This window comes from Phoca vitulina, unplaced genomic scaffold (genome assembly GCF_004348235.1).
Source record: "Phoca vitulina isolate PV1807 unplaced genomic scaffold, GSC_HSeal_1.0 scaffold17, whole genome shotgun sequence".
NCBI classification, from domain to species: Eukaryota; Metazoa; Chordata; class Mammalia; order Carnivora; family Phocidae; genus Phoca; species Phoca vitulina.
In genome coordinates, this window is record NW_022589720.1 from 5881652 (window position 1) to 5894338 (window position 12687).

The 12687-nt window shown below is 45.0% G+C and overlaps 1 protein-coding gene across 2 annotated transcripts in view; it reads left to right on the forward strand.

Moving 5' to 3' along the window:
• The window catches only part of ADCY2 (adenylate cyclase 2), a 394262-nt gene that overhangs the window by 338576 nt on the left and 42999 nt on the right, over positions 1-12687 (forward strand). For both annotated transcript variants that reach the window (XM_032415329.1, XM_032415327.1), the window contains exons 17-18: positions 1675-1794; positions 7376-7545. In XM_032415329.1, coding sequence (XP_032271220.1) covers positions 1675-1794; positions 7376-7545 — 290 coding nt within the window. The remainder of the gene's footprint in view (positions 1-1674; positions 1795-7375; positions 7546-12687) is intronic.

Here is a 12687-nt window from a genome sequence, read left to right on the forward strand (position 1 = left end):
CCACTCAGGCGTCCTCAGCATAGCTTTTTAAATTTGTTCAGTGCTTCCTTTGGGAACACAATTTCTAGACTGACTGAGCCCCTCTCCCAAGTTGTGGTTTTGCTATTTTTTAGCACTTGTTAGCCCAGTGAAGGCTGATCCAGACCTTGGACTCACATTTTAAAGGAAGAGCAGCTCTTTTGTGTGTGTGTGCTGGGGGAGAGCTGCTTGCTTTGCTCAAGTCACTGGGAAGAAAATTCAATTTTCTGTCCAAAAAACGTTTCCTTTGAAAGTCATACCCTCACTCAGGTCCTCTTGCAAAGCTCTTGTGATTTTTAAGTGTTCTCTTCGGGATAAAGCAAAAATGCTTTCCTTTTCTTCCTTTTTTTCTGTTTTTAATGTTTCTTAGTTTTCTCTTGGGTAAAATATGCATAACGTAAGATTTATCGTTCTAACCGTCTTGCAGTGTGCAGCTGAGTAGCACTGAGTACGTTCACACTGTTGTGCACCCACCACGACAGCTCCTAGAACTTTTTCAACATCCCAGACAAAAACTCTGTGCCCGTGAACCACTAACTGCCCACCGCCTGCTCCCCCAGCATCTGGTAACCTCCATTCTCCCTCATGGGCATTTGCCTGGTCTAGACCCCTCCTGGACCTGGGATTGCACGATGTTCGTGTTCTTGGGTCTGACTTATGTCACAGAGCATGTTCTCCACGTTCTTGTTTTCCCTGATGCACACTCCCTCCCCAACAGGGGCGCACCTCGGTGCACCCTGAATTTTTCGAGCCTCAGGCAGGCAGCCCTCGTGAACATTTCTCTAGTATCAGTGGCCGTCACCGTCTTGACCTCAGAAGGGGGAGCCATGTCGGCAGTGACATGAAGGCTGGGGCTGCCCGCTGTCACCCTCTGCCCTTGGCTGTGTGCATGGCCCTTCCACACGGGGTCTCTGCATGCATTGTTAGTGGCTCATATTGATTCCAGCCCTGAGATCCCATAGCCTTTACAAGAGAGCTGGTATCTTGATGAGAGCTAACCATCTTTGTTTTCTCGTGGTTACTTTTCTTTTAAATTAGGACCCCTTTCCAGCAGTCCTTACTCAGAGCATTCACCCTCCCAACTTCTTACCCTCACGATCCTGAACTGCCAGGCACTCACGAATAATACACACAAATGCCCACACCCATTTGGCCCACACAATTTCTTACAATCAAGAAGTCCACAGACCCAGTTAATGTTTGAAGCGAGATGATGAAGACAGTGCCAAAAAAATTAAAAATTAAAAAAAAATCCAAAGGCTCTGATTTCTTGGTAGAGAGTTGAATGTCTGTGTGCGAGGTGTTGTCTGCTTCAGACATAATTCTAACCAAGCCCTCTGCCCTGTGCTTTGTACGTTTTTAATTTAATATTTAACAGAGGTGTTTCTGTTTTCTTTAATATCAGTCATGTAGGTCTAGAAATTCACTAGAAGCATGGAGCACAACAATCAATAGTTATTTGCTTATTTAATAGAAATTCTCAAAGCTTCAAACAGCAGAAGATGAAGCTATTAGCATTGGAAATACAGACACCAGATTGCCCACATAATCCTGCTTACCGTGTGGAAGGAACATAGCCATTAATAATTTAGCGCCGACCTGCTAACGCTTTAATCTCCTGTGCACTAAGTCATTGAAAAAACATTTTCTTTGCAGTTTTTCCTGAGTGACCCAGAGGAAACAATTCCTCCAACTGCCAATACATCCAACACAAGTCTTTCCGCCTTAAGTAATCAGGCAGCGATTCTGCGGGCACAAAATCTGTTTTTCCTCCCGGTAAGAATATTTCGCTCGTTATTATTGCTTTTGTTGTTTTCCTGTGAGCTGTTCTCCCATTCCATGTGACAGCCTCCAGGTTCTGATCCGCTCTTGACTTCACTTTTTCCTCTTTGGTGTCGATACCTGAGTGAGCCTGGACCAGCTACAAACTGCCAGCCTTCAGTCAGAGCAGCCCTGCCTGGCTGGCGGACACCAGCGACACACGTGCCCACGTCCAGTGTCATGGTCATGCTCTCCCAGATGGCTCTTGCTTTGCTTCTCCTACTGCTACATTTTATACCATGTATCTCAGCATCTGACGTTCGATTGTAGGTCACTGATGTTCTGGATCCATTGCTTGGAGGTTTTGCTCATTGTCCCAGGGGATGAGTGTTGGATTTCCTGACTGATGATGGGGGGACCACATCGAGTATTTCTGTCTCTCCTTTGGCTGCAAACACCGCCCACTGATAATACCCTGCCGTGATCCTTGCCAACTGACTCATTTTAACCAATGTCCAGAAGGACCGAGATTGAAATTTCAAAATTTGCTAACATGTCAGTCTTTTAAGTGAAAAGGGTTAACTCCCTTTTACTTATTTACTATTATTATTTACTATTTAGTAACTTCATTTCATGAATCATTTGTGCAAAAAAAAAAGCTCTGATGCTCTCCTTTCCTACATAATCCTGTAGAGTAGCTTAGATTATTCCCATCCAGTTTCTGTGTCATACAGTCTGTTTTGAGAGTGCTAAAGGAACCATTTTGGGGATTGAAATTGGTAATTTGGTATGTATACTTTTAAAATTCCTTACCAGCTTTTTAAACTCCATTAGCTATGGTGATAAAGGAGATTTCCTTCCTCGTTCTTCTTTCACTGATTTGTTCCCTTGCTATTTGGCTTTGATCCTTTTCCCCATCTGTCTTCAGTTTCCCAGGAAGCTCCCAGCTCTGTGTGCAGAGGTGTGTTTTTGAGGCTTCTGAGGGAAGCAGACCAAGGTCCCTAATGATGTCCCCACGGGCATGGGAAGAGAGGCTGGCATAAGCTTCATCCCTTGTCCTGGGGGTCCTGGCCCTCATTTAGGCATCATCGGAAACCCGCGTGAGTGTCATACAGCATCTTTTCTGTTTCAGTGATGCGAAAAGTGAGAGCCAGGATGCATGTTAAGGGTTTACTGGCTGTGATCTCACTGTGGGCAATTTGGAGCTGCCTTCTGTAGAGAAAGGAACTGTGGTCCAGCCCTTCGTCCTTGAACACAGGGCACTGGCTCGCATGGGGGTGCGCAGGCCCGCGGAGGGAGAGAGCATCCCAGGGAGTGTTCACAAGGCACTTTCAAGGGTTTACAGTGAATATGCATTCTCATAAGAAAGGAAAGGATAGTTGGCAAAGCATTTTTTAAAAATCTCTCCATCCAGTGTTTTCGGATGGAACAGCCCACTATGCTTGGCATCAGTAAAAGCCGTAAGTTCATCCCTCTGAATCTCGTTGAGGTAAGTCTGCATGACATCTTCTTTTTAAAAGAAGCAAATCATTAGAAACCCAAGATGGGGAAAAGTAACATTTATTCAATCCTAAAAGATTCTGAAAAAATACACAGTAGACTTTTTAAAATGTAGGTCGGACTTCACCACAAGCCATTATTGTCCCAATAATAAGTCTCAGGAAGAGGATTATGATGAGCTTTGCCAAGGAAGCCCCACATGCCCCAGCACTGTCTGCACAGAAACTGCATTATTAATGTGCTGGAAACATCCTGGCTTCCCCCTTCATTGGTCCAAGGGAACATCAGGAAAGCCATTTGTGGATGTCCACAACTGACCCCATCGTCCGTGGTATCTGAGGCTGACAAGGTGGTGGGCTATGAAGTGATAGAATTCTTCCTGTGGTAATCTGTAATAGCCACCGAAAAGCATAAAAATAGACATACTTTTTACCCCACAATACTCATTTCAGAAATTAATCTTGCAGGTGCAAACACTTAGCTACAAAGGTGTTCATCCAAGTGTTTATGTAACATTGAGAACCAACAAGAAAGTAAAAGGAAACCAACAACCTAAAAACTAGAATACATTTAATTGTTTAAATAAATTCTGCTCACAAACAATGAATCATGGAACACTACATCAAAAACTAAAGATGTAATGTATGGTGATTAACATAACAATAAATTTTTAAAAAGAAAAATAAATAAATAAATAAATTCTGCTATTTAGTTATAGCCAGCCATTACAAAAGATGTTGGGGCAAAATGTTTAATGACATAGAAATATATATTCACAATCAGTTATTAATTGAGAAGCATCACTTAAAAACATTCCAAAATATGTCCCCAATTCTCTAAAATACTAACACCAGTAATAAGTAGCACACCAAAAAAAACAAAGGCTGGAAAGATATACCCAAAATAATCAATAGTTGCTCAAGTTGGTTGTTGGAGATTATAGGAGACCCTTATTTTTATATGTGTCCTTCGTATATTCCCTAATTTTTTAAAAGATTATATTTGAGAGAGAGAGAACGCACACACAGGAGCAGGGGCAGGGCAGAGGGAGACCCACGGCTCAGGGCTCAATGCTGGGCTCAACCTGGGGCTCAGTCCCAGGACCCCAAGATCATGAACTGAGCCTAAGGCAGAGGCTTCATCGGCTGAGCCACCCAGACGTCCCTCTATATTCCCTAATATTCCTTGTATTCCCTAATATTCCCTGTATTTCCTTGATTTTTGCCACGTCAGCAGTTCGTATCATTTCATCCGAAAACCTGCCCTGTGAGTTCGCCGTTCCTGGAATTCCCGTTTTCCTGGTGAGGGCACTGAGGCCAAAAGAAACTTAAGGAAATTACCCAGGATAATAGTGGTTGTTCCTTTGGCATTAAAACGCAAGTTGATTTCATCGATCAGATGTATCAAACGTGTTAGTAACCATATTAACTAATGTTAACTTCATTAACTTAAGATTAATATTAACAACTATTTAGTAATTAATATTAAAAATTTTAAATGTTAATAAATAATGCAACCATTAGCTAATATGTCAACTATATCAAAATTATATAGAAATAGGTCACCAGTCATTACACCCTAATAGAAGTCAGTTCGGGAGCCTGCTGCCGAACTCTTGCCCACCTGAGCCCTCCCTGGCAGGTGCCGTATCACTGAGAACAGCTGATCTTCAGAACCCCTGGCCTGGCCTTCTCAGCTCTCCCCCCTCGTTCACACATCCCTCTGTCGCTGTCTGCAGGCTGCCCCCTACCTTTAATCAGTTCCCAGACCACCTTGTGCTCGGCCTCCAAGTGTTCCAGAAAGGCTATTTAATAAAGAATGGACTAAATGCTACTTTCCATTAATGTATATATTCTAGTCAATATTCCTGAAATGTGGAAACTTTTTAAAAGCCTAAGAATGGATTTTAAAAAGTGAAACCATAGGCATATTTGCATAGGTGTTGGCACCTCTTTTGTGTGACGGGTGTTGAAGAACACCTTGACAGTCCTATCCGCACCCCCCACCACGCATACGTCGATACACACCGTGGTTTCTGACTCTGCTCCTTGCATTAGGCTGACCTTGTTGATAATGTTCATTCTATGGTTTTCAGCATTATTTTAGTAGCAGCATCCTGTCGGAGCTGAGAGCCTCCCCCACTCCCCCCGCTGGCCCCCAGGGCAATTTCTTGGCTTTTAAGGAGAGGTTCTAGAATATTCTTGATTACTGACTGAAAGACTGCTAGGTTGTAAATCAGGGCCCTTCAGACTCTTGATGAGGAAGGCCCTCTTTTCATTTTGTTTCTTTTTTTTGTTTTTTTAATTTCCAATCTGTCTTGGAGTGATACTTTAGAAAAATATAATAGTGAGTTAGCAGAAAAATGAACTAAAAAAAGATGTGAGAAGTGGAAGGCTGTATCTTACCGGATTCAGTAGGAACGAGCCTCCCTGTCAGGCTCTGAGCACATTCCCTGCCCCGAGGGGACCTCCCCAGGCCTCTGCAGAGCTGCCTGGCCCGCGTCCAGTGGCTGTCCCCAGGCCTGGTGCGCATCCTGCCACGAGCCCTCACGCCTGCCCTCTGAAGGCAACAGGGGCCGAACTCCGTGGAAATAAGGACTGGCTTCAGAGCCCGCGCCTCCTCCCTGGCCTCCTGCTTCGGGGGAGACTGAGCCATTGCTCCCACCTGCTCTCACGGGTGCCCCGATTCTGTCTTTCCTCTCGGCCAGCCTGAACAGCCCCATCCGGACACATCTCTTCCCTCTTTTCCTCCTCTTCTTCTCTGTTGTAGGGGGAGTGGTGTCAGCATCGGGGAGAACTGACATTGGGAAGGTAATTTGGGCCAGAGAAAGGATGCTTAGAGTCCTCAGGGCCCCGTAAAATGCAGCCACCTGGGGAAAGCATCACCTCCTAAAGGCTGACCCAGTTGCCGTGTGATCAGGGACAACCGCTGGTCTTCCTGGTGAAGCTGACATGCCAGGTCCAAGTCCTCGCGAGTACAACATCTGGGCTGACACCGAGCGCCCCTCTCGCGGAGAAGGAAGTGCTTGGTGTGACCAGGGCAGCTCCCTCCTCGCCTTCCTTTCTTCCCCAGGAACAGGATGGATGAGCTAATATCACTAGCCTTCCAGAGAGCTGACTCTGGATGGCCTTAGCTGGGGAAATAAAAGAGCTCGAGTGACAAGAATAAGCAGCTCGTACATGGCTTATTCCACATAATGACACGAAAATTGAGTGCCTTACAAACTGGGCTCTTTTATAAAGGCACGTTTATCAAACATCATCAGATCTATGCTTTATTAAAATTATTAGACTTTATTGAGTGCTGCTTCCCTCCTAGGAATGCTGATAGCTAACCTTGGTTCATAAAAACGGAGGGGTAGAGCAGGTAAAGCTCTCGTGCGACTGGTGACCCTTCATTCAGCAAGTCACTCCTGGCTGGCAGTGCTCTGGGGTCCAAGCTCTGCTCACTCTGTTCAGTGACTTAAAAGGAGGACATTCTTCCCCTCATGTTATAGCTGAAGACACTGTGTCACAGCCAGGTTAGGTCACTGGCCCAAAGTAACCCCACGAATGAGTGAGCCAAGCAAGGTTGCCTCAGGGCTCTCCCTTCTGGACGATATCCATTATGGTAAATAGTGAGAAACGCGCACCCTCGTGCAGGAGCGGCGTGGCTTCCTGGGGCCACACAGGATGGAATGTGCTTTCTTCCTCACACCTGATTCTTTCCATTTCCTCGGGTGCCTGTCCGCTTCCAGGGAATTCGTGGCTCACCCTGGCCAAAGCTTTTAGTTTGTTAAATCCTTCCTGCTTTAGACCCACTGTTTCTCTTTTAATAAAACATCCAGGGTTTCTTGTGCTTTTAACTCCTGCAATGATGTATATCCTCTTAATAAATAAAGAATTGCAAGGCCAAAAGAGATTCTATGTACTACAACTTTTTAAATCTCTAAAGGTGTACAGAGTCCTATTGTTTGCACTTTCCAGAAGCAAATGATGAACAGCCAGTTCATAAGCTACCTGAGTAAACTTGGTGGTGATCCCCAATTTTCATGCTTACTCCAGCATTTCTCAGAGGAGATCCTGAGTAATTCATCTGATCTTTTTCCCTGTTCCAGTACTTTATCTACAGCTGCATTCTGGGACTGATTTCCTGCTCGGTATTCCTGAGGGTGAACTACGAGTTGAAGATGTTGATCATGATGGTGGCACTGGTGGGCTACAACACCATCCTTCTGCACACTCACGCCCACGTCCTAGACGACTACAGCCAGGTCTTATTCGAGAGGTAACCTGCGTCCTTTTCCTTCTCCTTGGTTCTTTTGCGGGACATTGATAACATGAGTGTGTGTTGAGTAAATGTCGATGAGCAATATCCTTGTCGTCAGCAATCATTGCATGTGGGTTTCTTTAAAACGATGGTGCAGGAAGCTGGTGTGTGTCTTCGTTGCAGATTATGTAGAATCGGTATCATCATATACATGTAGGGGATAGGAAATGGTTTAGAGAGGTGATTTGTGTTCCCCTCTGGACTGTATTGATAAGTACAACCTAGGGTTTCTCTTCCTCAGTATTGTTAATACTTCAGACTGAATGAGTGTCTATTGCGTTGGGCAGTGGGGGGACCGTCCTGGGCATTATAGGATTCTTAGCAGATCCCTGGCCCCTACCCACTAGACGCCAGACACAACCACCCACCCCAAGTCATGACAACAAAAGATGTCTCCAGACGCTGCCAAATGTGCCCCCCAGGCAAAGTGCCCCCCCCAGTGCAAAACAAATGAATCAACCTACACAAAAATACCAGAAAAGATTCACAAGTTATAGCGTTAAACTTCTTAGGGGAGATTTCCTAAACTACCCTTGCGGGGAGGGAGTGTTGTCAACCGGCAACTCTCTGTTCTATGAAGAGATTGACTTTCAAGAAAAGATACAACTGTGATCGTATCCCGCCCTGAGGTTGGGAACATTGGAAGAATGTTCCTCAAGCCCCTCCTCAGGTTTATAAAAGGTTTCTTGCCATCAAATTACTTCCATATACTTATAATGAATATTTATCCCCTGCTTGAAAAAAAAATGTAATCATTATGATATTCTCCATCTCACATCTTAATGGCAAAACATTCTACATCACGCACTAGGTTTATTTCTGGACCCACCAGCCTTTAAATTTTTTCTGTAAGCGTGTGGCATAATCCTCCATAAATTATCTGTATTTCTTTTAACATAAAATAAACGCCTTAAATATTTTCATAGATGTGTGGCTCCAGAAAGATGGCTTGTGTTCCCAGTGCATGGCCACTTACTTCTCCATTGGAGGCTCAGTGTCAAGTACAGTGTGCACCTCACTGTGTGCACATTCCTTACCAATAAAAACACTTTCAGAAACACCACAGCAGTGCATTCTCCTCACATAATTTAATTTCCATCATCCTCCACACCATGAAGCCCTAATAATCTGTAATCAAGCTGAGAGGAGTAGAGTTGGAAAAATGCATAATGGTATTAAGGAAAGTTTATGATTCCTTAGCAAGGATGAGAATGAAATCAGGAGTTAATTTCCCAATCAATTCTCAAAGTCATCAAGCAAACGTGCTTTAATATTTCTCTACTATACCCAGAGAGCCCATGTCAAATCCCTACATAAATGCGGTGTTACTGATTTTTATGCACAGCTGACGAAGCTGCTGAATTTCCCTTTATTAAATTTGAAGCTCCTGAATATGCTACACATCCAAAGAAAAAGAGGAAATTAGATTAGCAAGCTTCTGATGGAGAGAGAATGACTTCTGGGGACCAGAGACAGACACACGATCTCTGCTTACAGCTGAGCAGCAGTAGAGTTATTCCTTGGTTGAAGAAAAGGAGTGTTTACTTTCAGAGTCCTTTCGTTTCCTTCAAGATCTTTTGTGTGTCTTCTCCTAGTTTTGTCTTTATAAGAACCTTACAGCTAGAGAGGGCTGACCTGAGAAGCCTCAGGGGCCTGCCTCCCCATGTTCCTCCTCCTCACTGTAGGGTTCTGACATTTCCACACCCCGGAATGAAGAAGCATTCCTCCACCCAACGATGACTGTTACTGGCAGAGTAACAGAATATCTTGAAATTAACACGTTTTTTCAATGTCAGTTGAAAACTAACCCCAAATGAGAGACTCCTAAGAGCAAGAGTCTTCACCTCCCTCCTGATTTCTCCAGCCTCAGTGTATGTTTGATGTAACTCTGGGACTCATGCCAATGTGTTCTTTGTTCTCTAAGATTCAAGGGATTTTTCCCATCAAACACCTGCTAGGGGTTTCCCCATCCTTTGCCTTGTGTCGATGCTGACACACTCTTTCCGACAACATTAGGATCCTTAGAAAAACAAAAGCCCCCTGCTCTGGGGCAGTGCCTTGAGCTGGAACATTCCTAAATTCCAAGCCAGAGGCCCCCTTCATAGAGGGAGCTGGCTCACAGGAGTGCCATGCAGCACATCTGTTCCGGATTGAGCTCATCTGTGTCACTGAAGATGAGCTTGGTCCTGTCCCTTTTCCAACTTATTTCTGGTCTTTGCATCCTTGCCCTCCCTTTCCACTCCTGGCTTCCTGGTTCTTGTCCTGGTCTTCTTTCTGGAATGTGTGCTTGGCTGTGGCAGTGAGTGTCCTTGGTGCCCACCTTGGCCTCTGGATTGGCCCCCATGTTGGCCCCGAGCACTGTCAGCAGACCCACCCCAAGCTTCTGCTGAAGACTGAGCAGCCCTCTCACTCTGCAGAGGTGGAGAGTATCCCCCCTGGATGAATCAGCTGGGGCTCTGTTGACCGCCGTCTCCTTTCCTATGATGCAGATAATAGATACTCTCGAATTGAGGACAGAGCAGGTCTGAACCAAGTACCACTCTGATATCCACAGTGCCTATAACTATGCCTGCCATTGGGTAAGTAAGGAGGTGCCCGATAAACATCTGTTGGATACACGAATAACAGCAGGTGCACCCCCGAATAATCAGAAGGGCCCCAGTACTGGCTGTAACGAAAAGTCTCACCTTATCTGCTTCCCTGAAGACAGAGGCTCATTGAAGATGTGTCTTTTCAGGGACAGCATCAGCTTTGTTGTAGGCTTATATTTCAAGGGCGAGTCCGAGGGCATTTCAGCTCACAAGGCAATGCCAGGCCATCTTCTGAATACACAGTTAGTTGGACGGCACTTTTGTCCTGTATGTGAGTTCACCGTGACCCATGTTTCAGGGACCTTCTCAGAACCCCACGTGACATTGATCATGGACCGGCCAACAGGATGGTACAAGTCAATAGGGAAGTTTTTGCCAGTGGGGTCAGCAAAGGAAACAGGAGAAGTATATACTAGAAAAACTCCAGATTAATGGATAATTTAGAAAATGGCATCAGAGATACTCTTACAGTTTGACGAATGTGGAAAGCCTACTCTAAAGGAGATAAAAAGACCACTTTGAGAGGATATGCCATGAACAGTTCATTAAATGGAGGCCAGCGATGCCACAATACCTATCATTATCTGCGTTCATGAGATTCTGGTAAGTCCTCATGGTGAAGGAAGCTCAGAGGTTTCTGGTATTTAGAAGGTCCAGAACAACATATCTCCTCCTTCTTCGGCATTTACAACATTGTCCATCTTTCTGTAAGGACGGGATGCTTTACTGAACCAATTGATAAAGATTCTTGTTCCTTCCTATGACAGTCTCCCAAAGCCCTCAGCCAACGTGGCTGGGGACCCCAGGCGCTCTTCCCACTGATGGTGATGGTGATGAGCGTTGATATTGCTGGAAGATGTTTTTGTTTCAAAGACCCACCCTTCCCATGTCAAAGGCTTGCCTCAGAGTCTGCAACACACTGTCAGATTTTTCCTGTGAGTTTTTACCTTACAGAACTAAAAATGAGGGATGAGTATTACCATTTAATATGGACCCAGAATGATACTAATTCACCTGAATGAGGGAAATGTGCCTTATAATTCTGAAGAGGTAAAGGGGTGGGAGAGCTTGAACAGAGGAGATAACAAGGAACTCCGTGGGCTAACCAGCTCTGTTTGAGCACTTCGCCGAATAAGGCAAGTCCTCTGTGGACAGCACATAACTAAGGCGTGTAAGTAAGCAGCGATACCCTGTGCCCCGCCTCATTCAGGAGCTCTGGATGGTTGCTGGTGGAAATGTCTGTGTAATTCTAACTCCTTAAAGCTCCATATCAATGACAGTGATGGAGATACTCAAACGTCTATCACTGAGAGCTATGAATTACACACCTTCAATGTGGCATTGTTCTGCTTTCTCTGTTTCTCCTGCGTCTCATTCAAGACACAGAGTTTGAGATTTTGTGACCCATTTTGACAGTGCCCCAACTTGGGATCAGCCAGTGATGAGCTCCCTGAGAGTCTTGAGGAAGAACTAGAGCATTAATCAGGATCAGCAGAAAGGCAGGAGAGCATCGCATATCCACCTCTGGGGTGGAGGGCCTGGGGGTATTCCAAAGCACCTGAAATTCCTCTAAAGTCTCCACTCTTAAATTAAAAATGTATTCCAAATTAGCATTCTAACCCATCCTATATCCAAGTTAATGTTGAATAGTTTTGAAATTACTTTCAAGCTTAATATCTCAGCTTCTCTTGCCCTTTCTGATTCCTGCTACCTGTTCCAGCTCCAGAAAGTAAGGAACACACGTTTCTGGGTGGCTGACACCCACTAGCAGCCGCCTGGGAGGCCAGAGAAGGAGATGGGTCGTCCAAGCTGCCAATTTAACGAAAAAGCAAGTCATCCTAGGGCTACTCAAATTCCACCAAGCTTTCTTTTTTTCTATAAAAAGCAACCATTAGTGAGCTACTTGGTTGTCTAAACTGAAAGATCTGCTGTGATGTGGATCCACTTGCAGGAGGATACTTGATTTTTGGCTCTTTTGTTTTGTTTGATTTTAGAATAAGGGGAGAAAGGAGATTCCACAGAGCCTGTGCCCATAGACTGCAGAATACATACGTCATATCATCAGTTCCTCCATCTCTGATGCTGAAGCCATGCATAGCCCTCTGTCTTACTGCACCGATAGACCAGTTGCTTCCCACTTAAAATTACCTCCACAGAACGAAACCACAGCCACATTCATGGGTGCATATTACATCCATAGCAGAGGCCAGTGCTATCTCCCAGTCCCGGCTTTGTCATCTCTCCTGACCCGCAGCTGCCTGCAGGGCTCATTGCTCAGCGTGAGCTTGTCCCTCCATGTGGTAGTCTGTTCCAGCCCAGAATGTCTTGATTAGCATTTGTGAGTGACACTCTGAGAAAGCACGAGGCTGTGGGCCATCTGTCCTTGGGTGACATTGGGCCACCCTCTCTGGAAGACTGCATAGGATTCTGGTGAATCTTTGTCCAGCTGGACAAAGAGGAGAGGAAAGAGTGTCTAGAAAGGAAGCCCCTTAGGTTTCAAACCAACATG